General features: G+C 37.4%; 3 protein-coding genes across 4 annotated transcripts in view; 2 read left to right on the forward strand and 1 right to left on the reverse strand.

The window, feature by feature from the left end:
• LOC141901144 (uncharacterized) overlaps positions 1-18,270 on the forward strand; it is a 39,219-nt gene extending 20,949 nt beyond the window's left edge. The window contains exons 2-12 of the mRNA XM_074788243.1: positions 5,965-6,155; positions 10,840-11,020; positions 13,656-13,691; positions 13,787-13,933; positions 14,014-14,223; positions 14,412-14,561; positions 14,877-14,993; positions 15,733-15,855; positions 16,357-16,491; positions 16,726-16,985; positions 17,107-18,270. Coding sequence (XP_074644344.1) covers positions 5,965-6,155; positions 10,840-11,020; positions 13,656-13,691; positions 13,787-13,933; positions 14,014-14,223; positions 14,412-14,561; positions 14,877-14,993; positions 15,733-15,855; positions 16,357-16,491; positions 16,726-16,985; positions 17,107-17,235 — 1,679 coding nt within the window. The 3' untranslated portion in view covers positions 17,236-18,270. The remainder of the gene's footprint in view (positions 1-5,964; positions 6,156-10,839; positions 11,021-13,655; positions 13,692-13,786; positions 13,934-14,013; positions 14,224-14,411; positions 14,562-14,876; positions 14,994-15,732; positions 15,856-16,356; positions 16,492-16,725; positions 16,986-17,106) is intronic.
• Positions 18,271-18,646: 376 nt separating this feature from the next.
• LOC141901754 (ATPase WRNIP1-like) lies at positions 18,647-21,249 on the forward strand. Of its 2 annotated transcripts, XM_074789195.1 has the most exons (9): positions 18,647-18,778; positions 18,865-19,217; positions 19,325-19,519; positions 19,668-19,885; positions 19,958-20,181; positions 20,261-20,416; positions 20,498-20,577; positions 20,842-21,007; positions 21,077-21,249. In XM_074789195.1, exons 2-9 carry the CDS (start codon positions 18,870-18,872, stop codon positions 21,175-21,177), a joined length of 1,488 nt encoding a protein of 495 aa, XP_074645296.1. In that variant the 5' UTR covers positions 18,647-18,778; positions 18,865-18,869; the 3' UTR covers positions 21,178-21,249. The 2 variants fall into 2 exon arrangements, with proteins under 2 accessions (XP_074645296.1, XP_074645297.1); XM_074789196.1 differs by lacking the exon at positions 20,498-20,577 and having other exon boundaries at positions 20,261-20,457.
• On the reverse strand, positions 21,197-25,282 carry LOC141901755 (transmembrane protein 43-like). Its single transcript, XM_074789197.1, has 12 exons — positions 25,157-25,282; positions 24,775-24,948; positions 24,545-24,679; positions 24,220-24,314; positions 24,059-24,108; positions 23,547-23,616; positions 23,401-23,471; positions 23,200-23,318; positions 22,940-23,005; positions 22,756-22,860; positions 22,441-22,558; positions 21,197-22,084 (listed from the first exon to the last, which is right to left on the reverse strand). Exons 1-12 carry the CDS (start codon positions 25,169-25,171, stop codon positions 21,876-21,878), a joined length of 1,227 nt encoding a protein of 408 aa, XP_074645298.1. The 5' UTR covers positions 25,172-25,282; the 3' UTR covers positions 21,197-21,875.
• Positions 25,283-25,440: the final 158 nt, after the last annotated feature.

Raw genomic sequence — 25,440 nt, forward strand, 5'->3', positions numbered from 1 at the left:
ATCATTTTCGCTCGGTTTAAATACGATTAGGAAAAGTCAAGAAATTAAGAAGAATTACGTCGTCGATGCTTTGCTCAGTAATCATTCAGCTCGGTCGTGATTCATCTTCTGTCGACGGTAAAATGTGATTTTCAATCTGCAGTGTCCGATGCGGTTGTGTAAAGAAACCAGTGTTTGTACTGCATATGCCAGTTGCTTGTTCGCTTCATGTGTTCACTGATTGCTACGATAGTTGATTTCGCGACGTTTCAGTCTGTTTTTTATTCAAACAGCGATTAAACAGAGAACACGACAGTAATCGGATAGTTTTGGATAACTCAATTATTGGACATCATCCGCATAGTTAATTATACAATATATGAAAGACACAGTTCAGCAGCCGATATTTGTCTCGTTATTTTCAAGGGAACCGTCACAGTTGCCGAGTAGTTTTTTCGCGCCACTATTCGAGCGAATTTTTTGGCAATTTCTCTTGCTCGTTGGAATCGGATGGTTCTCGAGTCGACATTTGGGATTTGTTTCGGATTTCGTTAGTAATTGGATTTTCCAAAAAAAAACGGCGCTCGCAAAGTAGTGTATGATTATATTACCCATTATAGATAGAATCTTTCTGGGTGGATAATTCTATGTGAAGAATGCAGTGATTCGCACCAGCTCTAGAGTCTTATCATTCGGATTGTTTTACAATCATTCTACTGATTTTCTCAAAGAAACTTTTCTCTTTACGCAAAGCATAACGAAACACGGGAAACCTGTTTTGTGCCGTTGCAGGATTTCTGGCGACGAAAACATCAATAATTTACCACACGCAACATAAAAATACGATACCGGTTGCTTTACTTCGACATATCATCTTTTTGACAGAATTTTTATAGGATTCTTGCCCACATTTTATTGCTTTTTCTAATGAATTTTTTTCTAGAACACGGAACGACGAAGCTGTGATCAGTCGTCGAGCAGCTGCGCATCACTGCGAACATCATAGATCACCTGCAGATTATAAATATCAACATCAATTATTCAAAAACTAAACGTGATTGTTATTGGCAATTAAGCTTGTGCTCTGTGTCTCTGCGGACGTTGCGCGGACATGTTGGAAATGTGAACAGTCTAAAGGCCGGGAACAGATGGACTATGTGCCCTAGAACTGCAAAACAAAAGGATGTTTACGTGAATAATTAACGGATTTGTGGTTATTAATACGCGATTTATTGCTGTCAGTTCTTCTTTAATTCATTAACGTGTAACTTTCACAGAGCTGCTGGTTTTGAATGCCTTTGTTCGAAAGCGCGTGCTTAACACGTGTGTATGTCAAACCGTACGAGTCTCACTTGAAACTCTCAGATTCTGCGACTTCAGGTATTAAACTCAAACACTTAACGTGAGTAAGGCTACAGCTCCGGGGTTACCGTGCTAGTCACATGTATACAGCTCGATGTAATTGCGTCAGGATTAATGGAAGTTCACGTCGCTGAAATTAACTTTGTCTCTACACTTTTAAAGAAAGCGCACGAACTCACTGGAATTATTGGCGAATAAATGTGTCGTTTTTGACATTTTTATGGTTTCAATTTCCTCTGAAAACGTTTGTGCGCGATACGCCGCAACTTCTCTTCTTATATATAGAAGCGATTCCGAAGCAATCGTAGCTACAAAGTAACGGATTACTGTTTAACAGCGAGGCAAACGAGGAATGTTACACTTGTTTTTAGAGACTCTACAATTTGTACCATGGAGCGATTCGTCTATATATTGATAGTATAAAAAAATCAGTGAATAAGTGACAGTTGAAAATGGATTATATTTGCGTGTTAACCGTTGTCGCTGTAGCTGTATTGGCTAAGTGGACCCACTGCACAACGGACGATGTGGTGGAAATCATCGCCACGGAGGATGGTCTGATCGGTACGTATATTATAGTTTATGAAACATTAATAGGAATTGTCGTGGCATGTCTGCCCTGCATCTCATAGTTCATTACTCGGTTATTCAGTAATCCGAACGCAATTAATTTAGCGCTGGATAGTTAATAAATTGGGATTCACATCAGGCGATACCTTTGACATTTTGTCCTATAAAGAACATATACAACCACGTGGTTTTTAGCGTAAACAATACCACAAATATCAATTCCGAACGTTTTCTTTTACTTGTGGAGATATTATGATCGTATATGTACTTATTTTTGTATATACGCGGATATCTGATCGCGATATCGTTCTTATTTTCTGTGCCATTTTTGTTAGAAATACACACGAGTATCTATCACATTTCAGTATCGCATTGATCAAAAAGCGTTAAAAATCCCGCCGATACGAACTAAAAAACAAATATGTGCAGGGCCATAAAAGTATACGCATAAACGCAGATGATATATGAATTTCTGAGAGAAGAAAGTAGTATTTACTATAGTGCAGTTTCCGCGGGTTTATCATACATTCGGTTGATGAGGAAATTATTCTATATATAGAATTGTTTGCCATATTCAGCGCAGATTCGTTTAATCAGTGAATGAGCGATGAATGTTACTTGAAACGTCGGTAATTAGGAATTTGTCACTGCATTTATACACACACTACAGGGCACCTGCAGTAGAAACAGCAGGTCCAGTAATAAGCCTGAGTCAGTGGTCTCTACATCCGGATGAGGAAGTAGCAAACCTGATTCGGTGTCTATTTGTTAATTATGTTCATCACTTTATTGTTTGAATGATTGACCTCTCACTGATGCGCGGCATGTTTTACAAGTCAATCTCTCACTGTTCCGCGAGGGTTCCTCGCCGCTTTTGCTACATTCGCTATTCATTCCCGTTCTTGCCACTTTGGTCGTTGTTTCGTATTTGCGATCAATCTTTCGTCTTGTGAGAGTATATAAAAAGAAGCCGCGAGTCAAAGAAAATACACAATGGAGTTAGAATGATGAAAGGATCAATAAACAAAATACTACACGTTCTAGACAATAAAACCACGAAGACTTTGATATCTGATACATTAGTAGAATCTTTGCGGTAAACAAGAAAATTCTCTCCTTCCTAGCGATATTTATTACCTGTTGTCGAAGCAGCAGTCTTTGCCTTAAAAATCATGTAGGTATAATTAAAGCTTGATGAGTCATTCTCTCATGTCACTGCAATGCTTTATTGCAGCACCAGTTGCCATCTACTCGCACTCACTCGCAAATATTCATTCCAAGATCCAGAGATCTATCTAGTAGTTCTCCAGTTTGTTCAAGTTCATTTGAATAAGTACTTATTCGTGTAATGCTCATATATCTTAATATATCTGAATTGAATTAATCGAATTTCGCTGACAAAATCGTACATTTACTATTTGTTCCCAATTTTCTTTTTTTGCAATAGTCGGTGATATTTTTCATCGTGAAATAAGATTCTTATCTTTGTTGCAGTTGAAAGTCTAACCTGCCACAACAGATGATGATTCCAATAGACACTCATTTGTAATCATTCTTACCCGGTATCTAGAAACATTTAGAAAATTGATGATTCTCTTAAAGGAAAATTGAATATCTTTCAGTTCTTTCCGAGGACTTTTGGCTAATTTATGTTCCCCTTTGTTTGGAAAAAAAAACAAATGTGCTTTCAAGTAAGATGTGACGTCACGAGTAACCTGGTCACATTAGGTCGTCATGCTTGATCGTAAACCAGCTGGGCGTTTTGGCCGAGCAGGTTAAGGTTTTCGGTTCCTAAAGTTAGGTTAGGCAGGCTAAAAATCGCAGAGGATTTTTCGATCAGCAAATCTTATTGTAAGCAGTATGGAAGTCGTTCTATTTTTCCAGCTTCAGATATATAGCTTTCGACAGTCTCATTTGCAGCTAAGCGTTTACGATTCGCGCCGTTCCGTTTCTTAACCTCGTGTTGCGTGGACCACTGGGAATTTACTCTTCGCACCATTTCCGCAACCTCTCACTCACAATCTCGAGAATTACTCTCGGGTTTTAAACGTGATTCGTTCGTTAGCTCGGACTCTCTCTCTCTCTCACTCTATACGTCATCGTATCGCCCATTGTCCAGATATTTACAAAAGAAATTACCAAAGAAAGATATGATTAAAAAAACCTAATCGGATACTTTAGAAATTGATGATTCTCGTGAGTCACTCGGCAGTGATCTTGGCGCAACTTGCTGGGATAATTCGAGCAACATGTTCGCCCAGGTTGTTCAGAATGATCTTCGACGAACTGTGTCCGATTAGTGAATCATATAAGCGATTTAAAAGATGGTGTACTATTTCAGCAACTACTTTTCCCGACTAAATCAGAATCTTAACAAAAGCAGATGCGCTGTTATTGTTGTAGTCCGCTGAGTCAACATCCATGCATATTTATGACTAGGTTTGGACTGAAAAATTGCGGGGTACAACTCCGAAGTGCCGTTCCTAATAAACGTCAGGTCTGCAAACACAATTTTCGTCGGCAGAAAATAAATGATTTTTCGTTATACTACGATGAAGGGTCCTCTCGTGAAGGTATTAGTCAGTTATTTAAGTGTTTTGACTGGTTTTTGATGAGGCATACATTGGAAGATAATTAAGGTAATCCCTGATGAAGAAGTTAGAAGTGGGAAGAAGTTTTCAAGATGTGGGTTCATTTTGTGGTGAGGAAAGTGACTCACATCATCGCTACTCCAATTAAGGTCCTAATTAATGTGATAAATGTAAGCTAACCTGCCAGACAGTACATTAATGGTGTCTCCCTGGAAGAGGTACCACTCGTCCTTCACACGTCCGCCAGCTGTTTTAGAAATGATCATCATCTGTTTTTGACGACCTGTTCTTTATTTGTTGACCGATATGAAATCGATTTCATTTTATCCCGAGTGCAGTTTGTTTTCAGCATACGATCAGCTATCGAGAGGTACATCACAAGATTCCACACAGTAAGAATGAAAACTTGTCATCTTCAAGGATATCCATGAATATGACTATAGGGATATAGTCGAAACGTTAAATAAAGAACTAGAACAGAAGAAAAAAACTTGGACTCTTTTCATTCTAAGTGTGAGATTTTGTATGATCGTTACAACATCTTTACAACACGGACAGTGTTTCACCGGGTTATTGATATACGTACATTACTGATACATATCACTGGAACATCAAATCACGCACAATTCAAACTGAACTTCATACTGCAACTGAACCGCTGCCGATGATAAATTCATGTCTTTCATATATTTATGTACTTGACACTTGGCTGTTTAATAAAATTTCACTATGAGTCAAACATTTACCAATAAAATTGGTATTTGCAACGTGCGAGAAGTGGCTCTGGGAATGACAGTGATGGCATTTCAACGACATGCGTATTAATCATGTGATGTTTTAAACTCTCTCTCTGTCGGTTCTATTCGCGATACGAGGAACGAGTGAACTAATTTTCTATCGCAGATGATGTCATTGAATGTTCATTAACAAGTAGTTATTTCATAGCGCCCGTATTTGTTTAATCAATGATTCACGCCCGATTTAGTCGTCGTATTGTGTTTTTTGGTTTGTCACATGATAACACAGTAAACATTGTTTATAGTAATGAACCCACAATCATGACCATTTTAGTATGACCGGTATTTGCTTAGTTTTCTCAATAACTGTTGAAATGTTCGAGCTGGCACGGTATGAATCACTCCTCGACTTGATGATATCTTAAATATTCAGCCTAATTACACAACGTGGTTGGGATAGAAATGTTTGCTGAACTGAGCAATGCTTTGACACCGATTTCACGAACTCCGTGCTCTACAGTGACGTAGAGTACTACCCTGATGTAGAGACTTATCAGTAATCCATGGACTCCCGTAGTTAGTTGTGTGTGTGAACTATTACATTTTGCAAGAATTTACGAAATCAACCAATACTTTAGGAAAACAATCCTTAGAAACTCAATCACTCTATTGGACGCGCTTGTTGTAAAGGATGTTTTATTGTCATGACTGTTTTTATCTTGCAGAATACCGAAAAACATTCGAAGGTTCCCACGATAGCCACGTTGCAACTGGACACTTCACCTCCCCCCGATTCCCGAAGAAATATCCGCTGGATAATACCATTCACACGTTTATCATACATAATACAAGTCCCGATGGGTTCATACAAGTGACATTTGACGATCTAGATCTGCACCCGAAGAGTCTGATTGAGGTATGTATAGACAGAGATAGCCAGTCATTACACGGTCACGTCAGTAGATGAAATTTTCATGTTTTCATGACGTCAACGGAGTTCAGACATTGGTAGATTATTAATTTCTGGAACATTTTCCATTATATCAAATTCGTTGAATTGCCTCTATAGTTCAGGCGCACCAGATGCGATGCGTCTGACGTCACTGCGCGTCATATTGGACGTCAGTCGGTAAACTGAAGTCAAAGGTCACAGTTCGCCGCTATTCCACGTCCAATATGACGCGATTGAACAATACGTTGGTCGTGCGTGCATTACTTCTATATTGGGCTTCCGGGTGAATGTGCTAATTACGAATGTGGACTGAGGGACCCCACTTAAGACATCTGATTTTGACAGTTATTCTAATCAACATTTCCTAGATGACGATAACACTGGTGGTCTCAGTATTGGACAAACCGTTGGATTTACTTTAAGTCGATGTTGTCGTTGTTGGATTTAACGACGACATCCGTAACGCGTGCGCGCGTAGTGGACCAAATTGCCCATTCAGATGGTCCTTGACATGTATGACTGATAGACATCTTAATAAGACATGATCAGCTTAATCAATTTGTCCTGGACGACGCTATAATAACTGTGCAAATACTTCTGATCCTGTAATTTACCGTTTACAGTGGCCGGGTCATCTCGTTCTCTGACATCTACACGCCGGCCGTACACTGCTGTCTTGCGATGCGGTGGCTTTAACTATACGAAATGTTTACAATTTTGGTTATTTCGGCACGGCATAGGTCTATATCCTGGACACAATCAGATCAGCGACAGTAATGCTGTCGTGACACTTAGTTTTAGACAGAAAGGTCTGATAATGGTTTATAGTGCGATGAAAGTCTAAGCTTGTTAGCTATATTTACGACTCATGATCTGTGGTAAGTAGATTGGTGTCTGAGATCAAACACAGTTTTCCACCATTCGTAGCCTCTTCGAGAAAAAAGAATATATACATATAATGGATGTTGCGACCGATTTTGCCGGTGGTCGCTAGCAGCAATCTTTTAAGTGTCTGATATACGTTATCGGTAGAGCAGAGATTTACCTTCGGCATACTGTAGGTTCTCCGAGGAAATCTGACTTCCACTATCGAGTAAATGTTGTCAGCGTAAATGCAATATTTACTGACAATATCAGTGACCAACTGGGAGTCACTGTAGGAATGATGTTTATTTGATAGGAAACTGGGGGTTAGCGAAGTTTTATTGTTAACTCCGTCCGGCAACTCACATAGAAACGATAGAGCGCTAATGGAAAGACGTCGTTCGTCGCTCGATCATACGTACTTTCTTAACCGAGCGAATAAGAAATCTATTTACGTTTTATGAAATAACAAGAATCTTCTCATCTAAAACACGGTTGTGATGTTGATTGCGATGTGATATTAAATAACATCGTTTGGTATACTTAATGTATATGTTTGCGCCGTCATACACGGAATTCAAGGTTACACTGTCGCGCTATATTTGACAAATGAGCAGATTTCTGAAAGATTATCATTCTACCATTCGTTGGGTTGTTTATATACACACCACGAGTTATGGATAGATTTTTTGCGACTGATTCCAAATTGATCCCAGTTGTCAAGTGATAGTCCTAATAGCTCTTCACGTCTCCGATCGTATAGTAGCTAACAGGCAAAATTTCTGACATTAATTGCTTGTACGCAGCCATTTATTGGGTAGTAAAAATCGTGTCTTTGATATTCGTCGGGTGGATTTCATCAGGAAATAATTCGCATTTTGCACTGTTCACATAAGCTGCTAATAACTACGCTTTGGGTGATAAATACTTGAGATCTCATACATCATTCTGAGGCGCGGAATAGAATTAAGAATTGTGAACGATGCGTTTTGTCGGTCGTGGGCGTTTAGAGAATCTTGTACCTACAAACTCATAAACACATCGTCTGTTGAGTTCCCATTAATCGGTGAACAGACCTAGACGTGTTGATTATTTGGTATTTGACGTAAAACATCTAAATTCTGAAACTATCGATTTATGCACAAACGTTCAGTGAAAATCTCTCTCATATGTACAGGTCATTTATAGGTTGTTGCTTTCATTAATATCTACTATCACTCATTTAGTTTCCTCTTGAACTTTTTCCACATTTTATTTTACTCGAGACAAGTCTTAATTAGAGATCAGTGTCAGTCATGTGTTTAATTGAATTTCGGTACTTTGCGCATCCAACTTTATGATCATAATTCAACAACTCAACAGATTCCGCAGGGAACGCGCGGAACCTTCGTGTTTTCGTTTCGTCTGTTAAAAATACATTAAACAATTATTAACTGAGTTAATTGGTTGGAAACTGAAGCTGAGTTTTTCGTTAATTCGCTCGAAATAAGATAATTACATCGATGAGTTTGGATCGAGGTTAGATGAATGACAGCGTCGTTACGAGACGCCATCTCTTCCACTTGTTGAATATAGAGCCTTCAACGAGTTGACATTATCGGAAGGAGATAATTGAGCATTCGTTTACGCGTGAAATTGATGGCTTAAAAACCTGAAAATATTAATGGAAATTCAAAATAAACAAACGCGACGAAAATCAAGCGAATCTCGACGCATTTTGGAGATCTGCGCTGGTCTTGTTTGTATTGGACAAAACTCATTAAGTTTAATGAATTTGTGCGGGCCTTAGTTTATAATGGTTTTACTTAATATCTTCAGAACAATAAATCCTGTAATTCCAATATGCGAATTAACGTTTGTGATATTAGGTTACCGTGCAGCTTATTGGAAAATCGTGTTTATTAAATATTGACATGGTATTACGTTACGTAGCGAAATAGTCAACTAGGTCCAATAGTTGCATTGATATTTAAAGTCTGGGCAACATAATTTGAGGGAAAATATAGATTTTTATGTTTTCAAATTTGGAAAAACTACATGAACATCTGGCCTGCAAACTTTTAAGCGTTATAATGCACTTTTAGGCTTCAAAAATGCAAATGCCGCGTTACAATTATCGTCGACAATCCGTAGTGTGACAACTGACAGTAACTGTGAGACACACGCAGCAAAAATTCAATATAGGACACAGAAGGAACTGAGCTTAAAAGCTTTCAGTTTTATTTCGCTAAGTGGACCCATTCCTGTGCCATGTGAAGATGTTAAAAATCTTTCGTGACAAGAAAGTAGATCCCGCGATCTCAGATCTGCACGATTTTTCATCGCGACTTTCGCAGAAAATTCACTCTCCGAGAAGTTCGCTAACTTCTTAATGTAACACCATGTGCTTTTATCCAGGTGACTACGTCATATTGACGGCCAAAAACTGTGATTTACATTATAGAAGCTCAAAGTATGTAAATCCTCGCCCCGATCATCTTCTTAGGATAGATTTTGAAATGCTTAACTTTTATCGTAATTACATGCAATAAATTTGGTATTAGCAATAAAATGTAAGTGTTTTGATAAGTGAGGCCTAACTCTCATTCTCATGTAATAATATAGTGAATTACCAAATAGTAACTGTTATCATTCTGATGCAGAAATCTTTCTCATGCCACGCTGTAGTTTATGATGACAATGGTAGATCGTGTGGTTATTACCTCTCCTTCCACACGTCTAAATGCTTCTCCATATACAGTAATCAAGTTCGTGACGGTTGGAAACTCGCACTGAAAGCCGGTATATTGAATGGTACATTCAATCACAAATGTTTTCTGGTCGTGTTATTGGCGTCGAAGCTGCTGGACAGATACCCAATTATTTACGAGCCTGCTTCTGTTTTTTTTTTATATGATCTTCAGGACGGTTCGTCACATGTTGTCTGAAAAGGTCCTAATGCTTCATTCGCGATAAGTTTTATTGCTATTCCACACGCACATGGCTAAACTTGTTGCCTCTAGTAACGTTAGTACTATTTCATGGAAAAACTAGCTTTACACTTAATTATCAAAGATACGGAGAAATTTCATTAGACAGAATATCATTTATTGTCATGAAAAAACAACGAAAACCAATTAAATGTATTGAAATGACACATTAGAACTGAAGGTGATACATCATGCACGCGATGGGTGGAAATTTGTTGCTTTTTGTGAAGATCGATTGTTCACGGTTCGATGGTTGTAATTTCCTATTTTTTATCTGAGCTCTCGGTGTCTGCACCTGAGAATCTGATTGGTGGAAATGATGCCGCTCTGTAAACCTGTATTGTCGTCGTGTGCACTGCGGCGATGCTGTGATGGTTTGTATTTGTTGAACAGGTAGAAATCGGAAGAAATTCAATTTACCTGTTTGTAAGGAAAGGCAACGGTGCGATACAAGCATACAGAAATACGATCAGTACCTAGTCTCCTGGTGGCAATCTCTCCGCAACCATCAAATCTAAATCACATCCAACTTAGACATTTTTTTTCCAGTGAAAATGCGATTCGAGTCGGAATGCATAAAATATTTCCGCGTGGTTTTTTTGGTTTCAAGATTTTGTTGAAAATATTTGAATAATGCTGTAACAAAAACTAGAAAGTAATAGCAGCTTTTGAAGCAATCAGTTAGAAATTTTTTTTCCAGATTTCCAAACTTTCTTTACAAATATTCCTTAATCGAATACATCTCAGGTATAAAAAACATTCATTCTGCGAAGATTATTTGCAATATGTCACTGACTGTCGTAATATTTTTTCAGGTGTACGAAAATCCATCGAATAAGCGTATGGTTGGTCAGGTAAATGGAGACAGTTCGTACAACGAAAGAAAAGCGTTCGCATCAAGAGGCAAATACTTGAGACTAGTATTTAGATCTGGTTGTTGTGGCGGAAAGAAAGAGTGGTTTCAAGGCTTCAAAGCGCAGTATAAATTCGTTTCCTGTAAGTGTCTCGTAATATATTTCAACAATTCTTTTTGTTAGATTATTCAGGTAGAACAAGTTGTTGAACTAAAGCGGAAAGGGGTGAATCTCTCGGGATAACATTATGTATGAGATTCTCTTGTTTCTCGTTAAAAATGAAAACCTTTTTCGTTTGCGAAGAACTTGCTTCTGGTGATGAATCGCGGGTTGGTGATGCGCAAGTGAGCAGTCATGTACGATCTATGTTTGGATGACATAGTCAGAGTCGGGTTCTCCAGGAGGTCTGTCCGATGTTTGCCGCGGGATTATGGGGTCTAATCCCCTCGGTACTGGTTAGTCACGAACATATTTTTTGGCTTGAGCAACCAACCCTGTCCAAATCTGTACGTGGCTCACAGGGGATGAATAATCATTACATCTGTTTTCATCTGACTTCTGTTTATCTGTAGTGTTTGTTATTGTTTCTTTGGTTCAGAATTAAAAAAAAGAAAATGAAGAAACATCTGAAATATAATAGGAAGAAAGTCGGAATTTACGATGGAATAAACTTAAGTTCTCACTCAGCATATCAACTGCAATAGAACAGTTTGCGTAAAATTCGAGGATTTCATATTCGACCGTTGCGAATTGAGAATGTTCTAAGTCTGAGAGCATATGTCTAAGCTTAATATCGGATCTGAAATTTAATGTAGATCACGGTGCATTTAACTTGCCAGAAATTAAATGATGCTCTTCGTCGCGATACAAGTACAGACGGGTTATGAGTGTAGACAGGCATTAAAGGCTTCACTTGTCACATTCATTAAAACCGGTACCAGTATAGAAAGAACTAGGAGATATTTCATAAGCTGGATAGATTTAATGTCTGGACACAAACAGCAACCAGACACCATGCATTAAATAATTTCTGTAATATGTTACCATGGTTATTATTTACTACCGCCCATATTTCTGGTTGTAATAAGGCATATATTCACATATAACCAGGACCATTCGAAGAGCTCGTGAAGAGCAGCTTAACCTTGAATTTCTTAGAATATCATAATTTCCAGTTATTATCTTATTTTCGACCAAAATTGTGGTTTCAGAGTTCATCGATGGACATAACCTGATAAATCATGCCTAAACCCTTCCAGCGACCAATCAGTCTTCAGATCGACCATATTGAACTATTTCGGCTGTTCTCTATTTCATGATGTAACAACGCATAGAATCAATGTATCTCATTCTATACCGAGGACAATTAAGACCACGCGTTTATCACCTTCGTCAGTTTTGACTTTCACTAACCCTATAACAAATCGAAGGGTTGTGTGGCAAAATGAAAGAAAGGAAATGTATTTTCGGCGAAAGGGGAATGAATTCCGACGGGAGATTAAAAATGTGATTGAGCTGTACTACGACATATAGTAGTGGTCATTGATAAGAGTGGCGGTATTTATATCCCTTCATGTGATGACCCTTCTCGCGATCAATCAAATCATAAAATACAACTTAAGCTTGACGAAATTACACGTCATATGACCCTATTTGGTTAATGGATGTGTTATACGACATCATCGAGTCTGGATCACATAGTAAATCACATTCCATTCGTTGTTTAGTTCTATTCGATATAGAAAAACTCGCGCAATCCCAGTCTCATTAGACATAGCACTGTTGACTGACATATATGTATATATATATATATATATATATATATATATATATATATATATATATATATATATATATATATATATATATATATATATATATATATATATATATATATATATATATATATATATATATATATATATATATATATATATATATATATATATATATATATTTATCGGATATGTTCTATCATTCTAAGTTGCTGCAAGATCATAAGTATAATTGACACACTTAAATTCGAAAAAAAATTCATAACAGGATTCATTGCATCTTGAAAATATGGGCGTATATAGCATCATACTGTAATGTTTTCGACTCTAAGTTCTACGTAATGAAATTTTGACAGTTCTAAAAGCAAATACTTAATGTAGAAAGTTAATGATCCCCAGATGTATTCTATACACGTAGAGCTAGAGGAGGGATGTGAACAATTGTCAGATGATACAGATGTAACTTGTCATAAATGTGTCTATCTACGTTAACTTGCATTGATTACGATTATTACCCGCGGTCGGTATATTCAACATACTGCAGGATCAGTACCGTTATCCAATTCAGCTTATTACCGGTGATAATAATAGAAATACTCATGTGAAGTCCTTGGTGACTCTCCATAATTAATAAGTTTGCTGCTGCGCGACCATAGTATATCATTCGTTACTGTCACTACCGGGAAAAACTTCCACTTTCGCGATAGTTCCCACTGTTCACGACTTCCAGCAGCTTCAATGAGATGAAAGACTCTCTCCCTCCCTCTCTCTCTCCCTCCCTCTCTCTCTCGGTTTATCATAACAAAGATTAAGTGTCTCTAATAATTCTCAGCCAATTCTACGATTTTCGTGTGTATTTCGCACACCACACCCTTGTGACAAATGGTACCGCGTGATAGTTAAGAAAACACACCTGTCTTTGTCATTTGAGGAAATTAATTTGAAGTGGATCGGTAGACAAACATGTTGATATCTGATCATCAACGGACATTTCTATTTCAGATCCACCCAACGCATGGCTGGAGAAACCAACATCAGGTAAAATACAGATTCCCTCCTCATGCATTTCGATTCATTGATGAAAATCATTCTCGACGCAATAATGTTTAATTAATCGAATATTTTACCATTAGATTGTGGAGAATGGGAACGAGATGGTGGATTTGTAAAACTGTATAATCCCGTAATGGCGTCTAAGTATTACGACTGTGTATGGGTTTTACCAGCGCCGGCCGGCACCGAAGCGTATGTGATGGTTGAAACATTTTGGCACAATCGAAGTAAGATTTCGTCAGAAATATCCGATGAGAATGGAACTGTTTGTGGGCGGCCGATTCTCAGAAAATAGTTTATTTTGCAGATCGGGGTGCAAAGAGCCATGTTGAAGTTAGAAGTGGTTTAACATCTGAGGGCACACTAGTGGGAACAGTGTCCGATCGAGGAACATTCCAACAACAAAAAGAGTCTCATGGATTTACGTCACCCAAAGGTTTATATATCAGACTACGGGGAAAATTTAGATACTCATCAACTGTAACGTTATCGTACGGAACATACGTCCGATCTAAAGGTAATTCTATCAATCGCTAGTTCAGGAGCGTGGGAACAATTTTCAAAGCTTGAGAAAGTAGATTTTCTCACAATGTTCCACGTAATAGTTCGATGTATTTTTCAAACTGTTCCCCGTGTAATGTAGTATCAAGCTTCAAATCGAGTAACAGTTGAGTTAATTATAGTATTTCTCTTTTTCCTTTAAAGTTGGTTGTAAATTAGTACCAGAACACGTTAGTCTTTATAACTATTATTGTCAAAGGACTCATCGTTGTATAAAGAATAATCTGTTGTGTGATGGTCACGATCATTGCGGAGATGGTCAGGATGAGGTGAAAGTCGACGGAGAGTGCAAAGGTAAATGTTCAACATCAAGCTAGCTAAATGTTTGATACATATATACTGGTGGGGGATCAATGCACGTTGTCTGGTGATGGGAAAACCACGAAATATACTAAATATATCATCCAAATATAATCGACTTTAGGTGGTAAGATGTCGCACGGCCTAAAGTACTTGACATACTGCTTGATAATAGCAAAATAAATTCGTTGTACATGTTTATGATGGTTTTATAATGCTCAAGTGGTGGAAGATTATTTTTAGAGGAATTCAAGGAGATTCTCTGTCACATTTACATAAAGCAGCGTATTGGGCCTTGTTATATTACAGCACAAGAATTAAACATAGTACCTACTGCCGTCTCACCTAGTGAGACTACATGTCCTCAGCTTATGAAACGATGTCCAGATGGAAAATGTATTTACGATCTCCCATTTTCGAAATGTCGTAAGTATATTTCAGGATTTCGAACTAACGGGAGTCATTTTGTGCGTCACTTTTTGTGTCAGTCAAATCGATGGATCTTTAAAGACGCTGAAATCACCCCTCATACCAAAAAGTGTCGTATTTCATGTCTTGGATGGTTTTAGTCTTTTCGTTTCAAGAAAAAACGATAAAGTTTAATTTTTTTTTCGAAATATCGCAAGCTTGCATTTGCTTTCCTCGATTTGATTACATTTTTCTGCACCTTTTTTTACTGAAGCACTGCACAACACCGTTATGTTTTCATTACACCCAGGTTTGCACTCCATATTTCAGTACATTAATTTTTTCATTTATGGCGCCTTTTATTATTTATTTGTGTGTTAATTGTAAATAATATGGACCTAAATCACATGTATGATTATTCGTTTACTACAATACAATAGTAGTAGATTTTGACATACATTTTTTTCAACATGCACCAACCAGCACTTCTAAATATAAAAATGCTAAGAATGCAATATCAATATAAAAATCGAAAAAAGAACATTCCTGTAATGAAAAGAGTGTCTTTAATTTGAAACCTATAGATATAAGTTGTTAACGGTGCGACACCGAGTAATCGACCCAGGATTCAAACCCACGTTCGAATCCTGGATGTTGCAGTATTCGCCCATGGTAGTCCCCTCCCCTGGTCCAGAGTGATGCTTGTTTTATGTAAGTTTTTGCTCGTGCCTTTTTACGTAATGACTGGGTTTTACAGGTTGTGAGCATGCGACTGATTTCCGTTGCGATAACAACAAATGTATATCTCAAGATTTGGAATGTAATGGTAAAGATGACTGTGGCGACATGAGTGATGAGTTATTCTGTGGTGTTAGTACAGGTTAGTTTGCGGTTACATCGTGTTTTATATTAGGATATTGTATGAACCTACTGTTTGTTGTTCTTCCCGACTCACATACGAACTTATTTTTCCGAAAGGTTATTCCGATTCATGGAACGGTCTTCTTTCCAGAGAAGTTTGTTTCAAATCGTTATATCATTGTTGTTAATGTCGCAGGCTGGAATTTGGAATGGTCATATTGCATGTTCTGAGTTAACAAAGTTTGTTGGTAATTTGTGGGCTTTTTGCGAAATAATAATGACAGAGAGGAAAGTTGATGCAGATGGCAGCATTTTCTAACGTTTGCTTGCGATTGTGTGTGTCCGCCGCCTTTCATGTATTAAGTCAATGTTATTCACCCTGCATATAGATAAAATTGGAACCTGAATATAAATAAGATTAGATATTATAAATTAGATTAAAATTGGAACCCTGTATTTTCACTTGATAGATTTGTAATATTTTACCTATAATAATTCGATTTCCATTTTTCCATTTTAGCAAATGTATACGGGGAGACATATTTTCAGCAGATGAGAACTGCTGTGATAGTTACTGCTGTTATATTTGCGCTTATCATTATGGTCATCACTATCATCGTTTGTGTTCGAAACCCACGGAATTGCGTCACTAAAAGTGAGTGACTGTTGTACAATATTCGTACAGTAAACCTCGCCTAACTCAAACATGGCCTACTCGGGAAACTGTTGACTAACTCGGACTCAAGCGAAATCATTTTCTATTTCCCCCACCCTTCACTCGGACGAATCGTTCCCAGTCCTAGTTGGCCCGATTTAGGCGAGGTTTACTCTATTAGCTCTTGGTATAGGAATATATTGCAAGCATGATTATTTTGTTCTATTTCATCAGAATGTACACGTGAACCTGTCGAATTGTGTCAAGACGAAGAGAATGTACAGCTTAACTCGATGCCAGCCCCGGGCTGTGAGGCACCCGAGGCTCAACCATCCTGTTCTCACTCTGAGCCCGTTCCCACTCTATCTGTCGAACCGTCACCGAGAGGACAGTTTATCTCTAATGGTGAAATATTACCGCTTGAACCGCCTCCCTATAATGAGGTGGTCGAAGCACCACCGTTATTACCACAACCAGATAAACCTGAGCCACAGGTACATGTTTTTTCTTCTCGCATCGTCTCTAATTAAGGTTTTTAACCTCTCACGTCGTCGTCGCTCTGTCTCTAATTTTTTCAAAGTTAAGACTTGACTTTTTAACGTGTTTCCCTTTCAGATTATAGCATCGCTACCGTGTCTGATAACCGGAACAATATCACCCCCACCCCCATATACCGGCGATGAAGAGACTACCATCAACCAACCAGGCCAGTCAACCCCACGAATTATAATGTCTGAATCATGATAGAACATCATTGACTTTAGTCGAATCGACATTTTCCGAGGTGTAGTTTTTAACGCTAGTGACGAATCTTGAAAAAATAAAAGAAAGTCGTAAAGCGGTTAAGCAAGCGGTCTATAGTCCAACGATAAGGATGTGGTTACTGATCAGAAACGAAGATCGAAGCCTGTGCTGGCCTCTCTGGCACCTGTGCGTGAGGCCTATCATCGCAAACTCGAGCGGACAATTTGCGGACGCGCATTAAATGTTGCATATGGATGATGAATAAATGCTAGCTTTATAGAAGTCTTGTCAAAATTCTTATTTTACTCGTGTCTTTGAATTGAGTCTAGCTGTTTTTGCTACGTGTGTGTATCATTTGCTACGAACGCAATATATTCATAGAGAAACTATACTTTGCTATCAGAATCAACGACTGACCCAGAATCATGTGAAACATTTTCAATATCAAACCGATTATGTGTAAATAAAGAAGTCGTACAGTTAATGTTCGCGTAAAAATCATAGCTGTGCGAAGTAGGTTCGGATCATATGATTCTATACCATTGTTAAACCTGCACCTGATTTTATTTTGACGTATTATTCTACACCGATTATTCTAGATTTTTGGGAAATTTTGAATAAAATCGCGTATAGATTACCTTAAGGGTTCACGTTCACCGAAGTCAAGGATTAGCTATGTGTATGGTACCAAGTGACCCCATACTTATATACGAATTGTGTGGTTATTGTCATTGCAATTAAATCTTGGTACCAATCAAATATTTTTGTAAAAAAAACTGGTCTTAATAACTTAGAATAAGCTTGCAATATTCTATCGTATTGTTTTGCCAATCGATGTTCTGATAAATGTAATATTGATCAAGGGAATAAATGACATTATCAAATAACCCGAACATGTCAGCTTTCTGTGGAAGGATTTTTTCCGCCCGCCTCAAGTTGTATCTTTTCAATCAACTGGTTTAGTAGTCGTGTAAAATGCCGGGCTTGAGTTGAGAATTTAAATCGTAGTCTGTAAATACATTTAAGTTATGTTTATCTCAGAAGATTTTGTACATTGGAATGGATATATTGAAATAAAACAATTATGATTATTTCCAAAAATTATTTGTTGGTGGTTTAGGTTTTTCGGGAAATTCCTCGTCATAATAAGAGAACAAATTTATTTTTATTATAAGGACTGTTCTCGACGAGGTTATCTGTGGCTTTAATGTTTCATTTGTTCATGTATGTCACATTTGACCGTCAAGGGTGAATTTACTTCAGTGTTTAGCGAATGCGCTTGATTCTAATATGACGCGCTCTGACGTCAAGCGGTTACGATCAAATTAGTTCCGCACTCCGCCATCTTAATGAAATGGCAGCAGGTGACGGTAGATCCTCGCGGCTGTCATGGACGCCGTTTCAAGAGCTGTTCCATGCCCAATTTGCGGCCGTTCTGTCAATTCTGCTTTTATCAACAGCCATATTGACAGCTGTCTAAGTGCGGAGAAGATTGAAGAGGACAGTCCCAAAAGTAGTTCTTATGTGTCTTCACCAACAGAAGGTTATCCTAAATAAAAAGTTTATTCTTAATCGCATGCTCGTTCAATCTAGTTAGAGCCCTTTAGAACTGGTGGTACCGTATTTCAGGTAACATGAACTCAGAAGCTCGTAAACCTTCTTCGAAGACAAAGCAAACACTGCTTTTTGGGGTGCCAGCAAATAACAAGAAACGTAAGGTGGAGAACGATGTACATGTAGTGGCATCAACATCGGTAACCCAACCTGCTGGGAAGGCAGCAAAATCTGATGCTGCAACCCATGTTGAAAAAATGATAGATTTAAATGGTGTGAAACCATTAGCTGATCAGATGAGACCAAATTCATTGGAGGATTTTGTCGGTCAAAAACAAGCTGTTGGTCAAAGTACAACGCTCAGGTCTTTACTCGATGCTAATCAGATTCCCTCATTGATTCTGTGGGGTCCTCCTGGTTGTGGAAAGGTAATTAAAATTTGTCAGATTCACAGAGATTCGAAATCTAGAGAATTTCCTGAAAATTAAGGTTAATCCTTGAACATCGTCTAAATGATAGTAAATATAATTTTCAGACCACATTAGCTCATATCGTTGCAACTCAAAACAAGTCTAACGAAAAATATCGCTTTGTGAAGATGTCAGCCATCAGTTCCGGTGTAGCAGATGTGAAAGAAGCGATAAAACGTGCACAAAATGAACTGAAAATGTTTAAACGCAAAACGATTCTATTCATCGATGAAATTCACAGATTTAATAAATTACAGCAGGTTTCTATATGATTCAAAACAGTTAACCTACTGCGCTTAACTCAACATGGCCAACTTAAAACATTCAATTTACTCGGCAAAAACAAAATCATTTTCTGACTTTCTTACATAGCCTTTTTTGCGATTCTTGTAGATTGTTGTATTTTAGGATGCATTTTTGCCACATATTGAAGATGGGACAATTACATTTTTCGGTGCAACAACAGAAAATCCATCCTTTCAAATCAACAACGCATTGTTGAGTCGTTGTAGGGTGATAACTTTAGAGAAATTAACAGTAGATGATATCGAAAATATCTTAAAACATGCGTTGTCTCAATTAGATATTGGTATCGTTGAAGATGACTGCAGGATTGTTGAAGTCAGGTGAACATTCGATATAGAACCTACTTGTGCTTTCAAAGTTACTTGATGTTAAAAGTACAGTAAATTTTATAGGAAAATGAATAAGAACATGATAAAGCAAGCAGCTGTGAAAAATCTAGCGTATTTGTGCGACGGTGATGCTCGCAGTGCTTTAAATGGTTTGCAAGTTGTCGTTCAATCCCAGATAGTAAAACAATCTAATACTACTGATAGTGATCTGGGAGGATTTGTTGTTATCACGGAGGAACACGTTAAAGAAGGTCTTCAAAAAGCACATTTACAATATGATCGCGCTGGTGAGTTATTACAGTAAAACTCAGATAAATTGTCACATCATATGAGTTCCAACTTCACTGAATAACCAATTTTCTACAGGTGAAGACCACTATAATTGTGCATCTGCATTTCAAAAGTCAATTCGTGGATCTGATGAGAATGCTGCGATTTACTGGTTGGCGAGAATGTTTGAAGGTGGAGAAGATCCACTATTCATAGCTAGGAGGCTTGTTGTTTGTGCTAGTGAAGATATAGGTGTGTTTCATCGATATCACCTACTCTATTATGGACATACCGTATGTAACTGAACTTACTTTTAAAATGATTCTATTTTAGGTTTGGCAGATCCTAATGCTGTAGTCCAGGCCAATGCTGCCTATCAGGCTTGTCACTTTATTGGTCGTCCTGAGTGTGGAGTGAGTTTTCTGATCTAGGATCCAACATAGATAGGTTTCCATAGACAAGTGACTGTCATATTCAATTGAAAAAAAGAGCCACAATTACAAATCAATTATTAATTGAGGATTGATATTTTGACTAAAATGCCAAGCTGTTTTGAAAATGGCTCGTAGCATTCGAGTTGAAACGTCAAAATCCTCTATTACCGGGTAGTCTTACTTCATACAGGTTTTTCTCTCACAAATATATCTACAACCAGTATTCGTGTTTTATGATTTCAGATTAATTTAGCACAGGCCACAGTTTATCTCGCGAGAGCACCGAAATCAATTGAAAGTTACCAGGCATTCAAAAATGCAAGAAAGGCTGTTGTTGATTGGAAAGGACCCTTGCCTCCAGTGCCATTACATCTCAGAAATGCACCCACAAAATTAATGTCAAAATTAGGTAAGTGTTGTTCAATTGAGTTCAGCTTAATTGATGACCATAGCTTTAACAATAAACCGTCTATTTTAGGTTATGGTAAGGGCTACAAATACAACCCATCATTCACTGAGGAAGTTCATCAAACTTATTTACCAGATGAGATGATTGGTACAAACTTCTTTAATGGCTGACATTCGATCGTTCAATTCAATTTTTATAGGGTATGCATTTGTTTTGTAAGATATATCTGTTTAATACAGTGAAGAGAAAATATATCATTCTGTAGATTTTGTATTGTTACTGTTGACTAGTTTTCAGGATAGAGACAGTATAACAGGTAAACAGTGAAGGCAGGAGCAATGAACAAACTATTCTACGTGTATTGATTGTTCATTTATTTATTTAGCTTGCGTGATTTAATACAATCTGAATCTGTAATACACCCCAGAATAAATACGATTAAATTACAATAATCATTGTATCACAGATAATTTCGGAAGGTGGTACGTGTAAAATTAAATAATAAAATTGCGAGAAAAAATCAATCAACAATCCACAACCAATTTAAGAATACGCCTCGATTAATGAATATTTCAAAGTTTTACTTTGCACAAGGGGCCATCCGCAAAGTACATGAAATTAGCAACTTCTCTCTATGTACATAAAGTAATGAAAACCAGCAATTTTTGCGTGTCGGTATGTGCTTCACGGATGGCCTCGAAATGAATTTAATAAAATGCAAAGCTGATGAATTCTTGGCATTAAATAGGAATACATTATGTACACGACGTAAAGTGACAACATTCACACTTCGATGTAACATCAAATTTATGCAAATATGTTTGAGCTAAAAACCGAATAAACCAAACTGCTGCCTTACGCTAATCTCTCATACTGATCTGTATCGACTTTGATTCACTCTACGACGAGACCAAACAAATGGCGATATTCCGATCATTAATATAGTCATACCGATCATAGGTCGATACATAATCCACGAAATCGATATAATAGTCAAACTTAAACTGATCGATAAACAAACATTCATCATGTTCACTCCTAACACAATTATATCTCGTAAAATCGGTATCCAATCCACTGAAAAATATAATTCATAGTTATATATACTAGGATCATACGGAGTTATTCTTACTAGTTATTACCCATCTGTCCATTTCTTGATTAACTTCCCGTCCAATTCTCATTGCGCCAGGGCATTAGGCTTTTCATCAAAAGTACCCCTTGGGGTTCCTTTTTGTCCTTTTTCTTGATTTAATTTTACAATGTACAAGTACTTTCTTTAACTTTTTATTTTATGGAATATGATGACTGTATTTTAGTACAATGTATTGTACTTTACAATAAAGAAATAAACTTATAATAATAATGATAATAATTCGAAGAACGCATTTTTAGAGTGATTTTAGATACATACGAAAAACTACTGAATTTACCTAATGTTGTTACAATATTCGTTAAACAGCCAAAACCTATGAACATCATCAGCCAACCTCCAAACCTAAATGCCCACGTCACCAGTGTATTATGTGCTAGTTGTTTGTCAAATATTTCCTAAAATAAGAAGATGAAAGGAACAGTTGTATTAGATTTCATCAGTCATGCATCTAGCTGGATCAGTTAAAGCAGCTGATTTTAAAACGTGTGAATGTACAACATTGATTTGGTCCATTCTTCCATGTGGGGCCAAATTAGAAGGGACTAAACTAGTGGCTTATGACCTGTGACTTTAGGACCTGTAGTTTCTGTACCTGTGGTGTATGTTCCCCCATATACAATAATTCGATGTCGTATCCGTCTATTGTTGTTTGATATGATAGAAGATTGGTTCCCATTTGTCTTGCGATCACACTCACCTAGTGATAATCGATTTACAAAGCAATTAACATACATTATCAAACATAAGAAATAATATTTTATTGCATTGTGACTTACAGTGTCTGCCTTCTCACTGTCATCGGTCAGACCAGCGTAAGAAAATGTAACCTTGAGATCGCCAATCTGAAACATGTATACCTTATCATAATCTACACAAAAATACCCACTTGATCCAATTTATCAGAAATCTAGATTATATATCATGTTTTACATATACCAGGTACATTTACGGTATAGGAGAACCATGGATCAGATCATAATCCAGATCAAACTGATCTGAATTAAGTGCGTTATAGCGTAGTTAAACATAGATTTACCTGAGGTCTTAATGGGTTTATACCATGGTAAAAATCGCCGTCATGTAAGATGACTTCTTTGTTCGCTGGGGCAGATTTTGGGAAGAATTTCTGAAAATCACTTATTTTCTCAGTTAGTCCTGGAAGAATGAAATGAAAGATTTTAAACGATCTGTGGACGATGAAATAAAAGGCGAAAACAAAACGAGATTCTATTCATACCGACTGATAGGTGAAAGTTTCCAACACGAGGATTTGCGGCGATGTCTTCTTTTGAGGTAACTGGAAATGATCTGCAATTGATAATCAGCATCTGTTATTGTATGAACTACAGCTAAACATAAACGAGAATTCGAGTTCAAACGTACTGAGGATTATGATGTCCATTAGGATTATGGAACGATGAAGATGAGGTCAGCTCTGAACTCCATTTCTGCGCTGCAAAATAATCAGATTTTTTTAAATTTCAGAATCCCAGCTGCTTGTAGTGAAATGAATAAAACAATTCTGTATTTCTGTCATCCTCCCCGGCAGGGATTCGAACCTGATGGCATCGAGATTGCCACGGCACGAAACCCTGCCATAATCGACCGTGTGCGCAGATACATGCGCAGTTCAGATGATGTGATTTTTAGCCAATCAGAAATCCCGTTTTATTTTAGCCCGGGTTTTCCCATTTATAGTTCTTCCTTGAAATTTGCCTCAACAATTATACAACGAGCAATCTGATTGGTGCCGCCAGTTTTCGTTCGGAAAGCTGCGCATGTACCTGCGCACCCGGTCTACTGATGCAGGGGTTCGTGCCGTGGCTGAGTGTAGCGATGCCATCAGGTTCGAGTCCCTGCAGAGGGAGGATGTATATCTGTATGCAAGTACTAACTGTATGAATAAGATGTTTCTACTCTGGTTTGTCCATCCTCCTCAAATTCCCTAAAATCATCAAAATTTGTTCGTAAACATTTCTAAGTATTTGAAGAATGAGAAGCTATCAATGAAATACCAGTATTGTATTAGCATGAGGTGCTATCCATTAAATATTACCTTTTGGATTCTATTTCGACCCACTGATACATCTCAACATGGCGTTTTAATTTGATAGCATTTACCGTTATATCATATTCAGCATCATGTACGGCCTAAAATGTTAAATCAGCAAAGTATTTAACAAGCTTAGATTAGTTTTTAAAAACTCTAAACGGGGGTAAGATTGATGAACCATGGACTTTTCACACAATCCCTCACTTTTCTTTAATTTTTTCACATGTTCATGATTTTTCAAATTTTACAAATTTTTTAGAAAACATCAATTTTTCACATTAATCTTCGACTCCTCGTGGAACTAGATACTGTCAAATAGGAGACAAACCTTGTCAGCACGAAGTGGGCCGTGGACGTAGATTAGTTTTCCGTTATTTTCCTTAAATGCAACCTCAAACGACTGAAAATTTCGAACTAAGTTGATTCCCTCGTGCAATGATTTCGAAGTTTTAACCGCTCGACCCTGTAAAAAGTGTAAGTGGGAGAATGCATTAATATGTGAATATGAATATGTGTAGTTTCAATTCAAAATACACACTTTTCTTTAATCAAACGCACCTCATTCCAAAACAATAAATAACTAGCAGTTGCTAACAGTGCTAAACCGGCGAGGAATGCCACTAGTCCATTCTTCACTCTCTCCCCAAATGTCGGCTGTCTTCTGAATGTTGTTCTTGTTGTCCCAGTTGGATGTTGGTCTTGCATGTTATGCATGCCAGGGGCCTCTGGGAACTAAAAGGTAAATTCGAAATTCAATAACTAATCAAACAATTCTGTCAGAAATAACCTCAATGACTTTCGATATTACAAAAAGGAATAAATGCTAATTGTTATTTGACTTGATTTTGATTGGATGACTGAATTGCACTTTTCTCGACTTGTCTTATGGCAAGAGCTCTATCAAATTCGTGCAAATACAATGGATATTACTGTAACATACATGTTGTCGGTACATTTGGTTATTAGCTCAGCCTATTAGAAGAGGTGATATTACGAGTAGAAGCCAATAAATTAAGAATGAATGCAGAATGAATCATTAATCTGTCAAAATGTGCAAAAGTTGGAAAACCCCATTGGGTATCCCAGTTAGCTAAATACCGAAATTAACCGATAAAATTTTCTCAAAGTTTATCGATCACGTAGGCAATGTAAAGAAATTATCTTTATGCCAATCAGCTGCAGCTGCATACAGCTTTTATATATTTTTTATCTACGAATGTTTCC

Source organism: Tubulanus polymorphus, chromosome 3, assembly GCF_964204645.1.
Source record: "Tubulanus polymorphus chromosome 3, tnTubPoly1.2, whole genome shotgun sequence".
Classification (NCBI taxonomy): Eukaryota; Metazoa; Nemertea; class Palaeonemertea; order Tubulaniformes; family Tubulanidae; genus Tubulanus; species Tubulanus polymorphus.

Excerpts from the sequence above, each read along its gene's own strand:
- LOC141901754 (XM_074789195.1), top strand. The coding sequence starts at position 18,870 with ATGAACTCAGAAGCTCGTAAACCTTCTTCGAAGACAAAGCAAACACTG. Across the intron at positions 19,218-19,324 it reads GTCCTCCTGGTTGTGGAAAG|ACCACATTAGCTCATATCGT; the intron begins GTAATTAAAATT and ends TATAATTTTCAG. Across the intron at positions 20,417-20,497 it reads TTGTGCTAGTGAAGATATAG|GTTTGGCAGATCCTAATGCT; the intron begins GTGTGTTTCATC and ends ATTCTATTTTAG.
- LOC141901755 (XM_074789197.1), bottom strand. Across the intron at positions 24,680-24,774 it reads ATTTATTGTTTTGGAATGAG|GGTCGAGCGGTTAAAACTTC; the intron begins GTGCGTTTGATT and ends CACTTTTTACAG. Across the intron at positions 23,319-23,400 it reads AAACTTTCACCTATCAGTCG|GACTAACTGAGAAAATAAGT; the intron begins GTATGAATAGAA and ends TCATTCTTCCAG.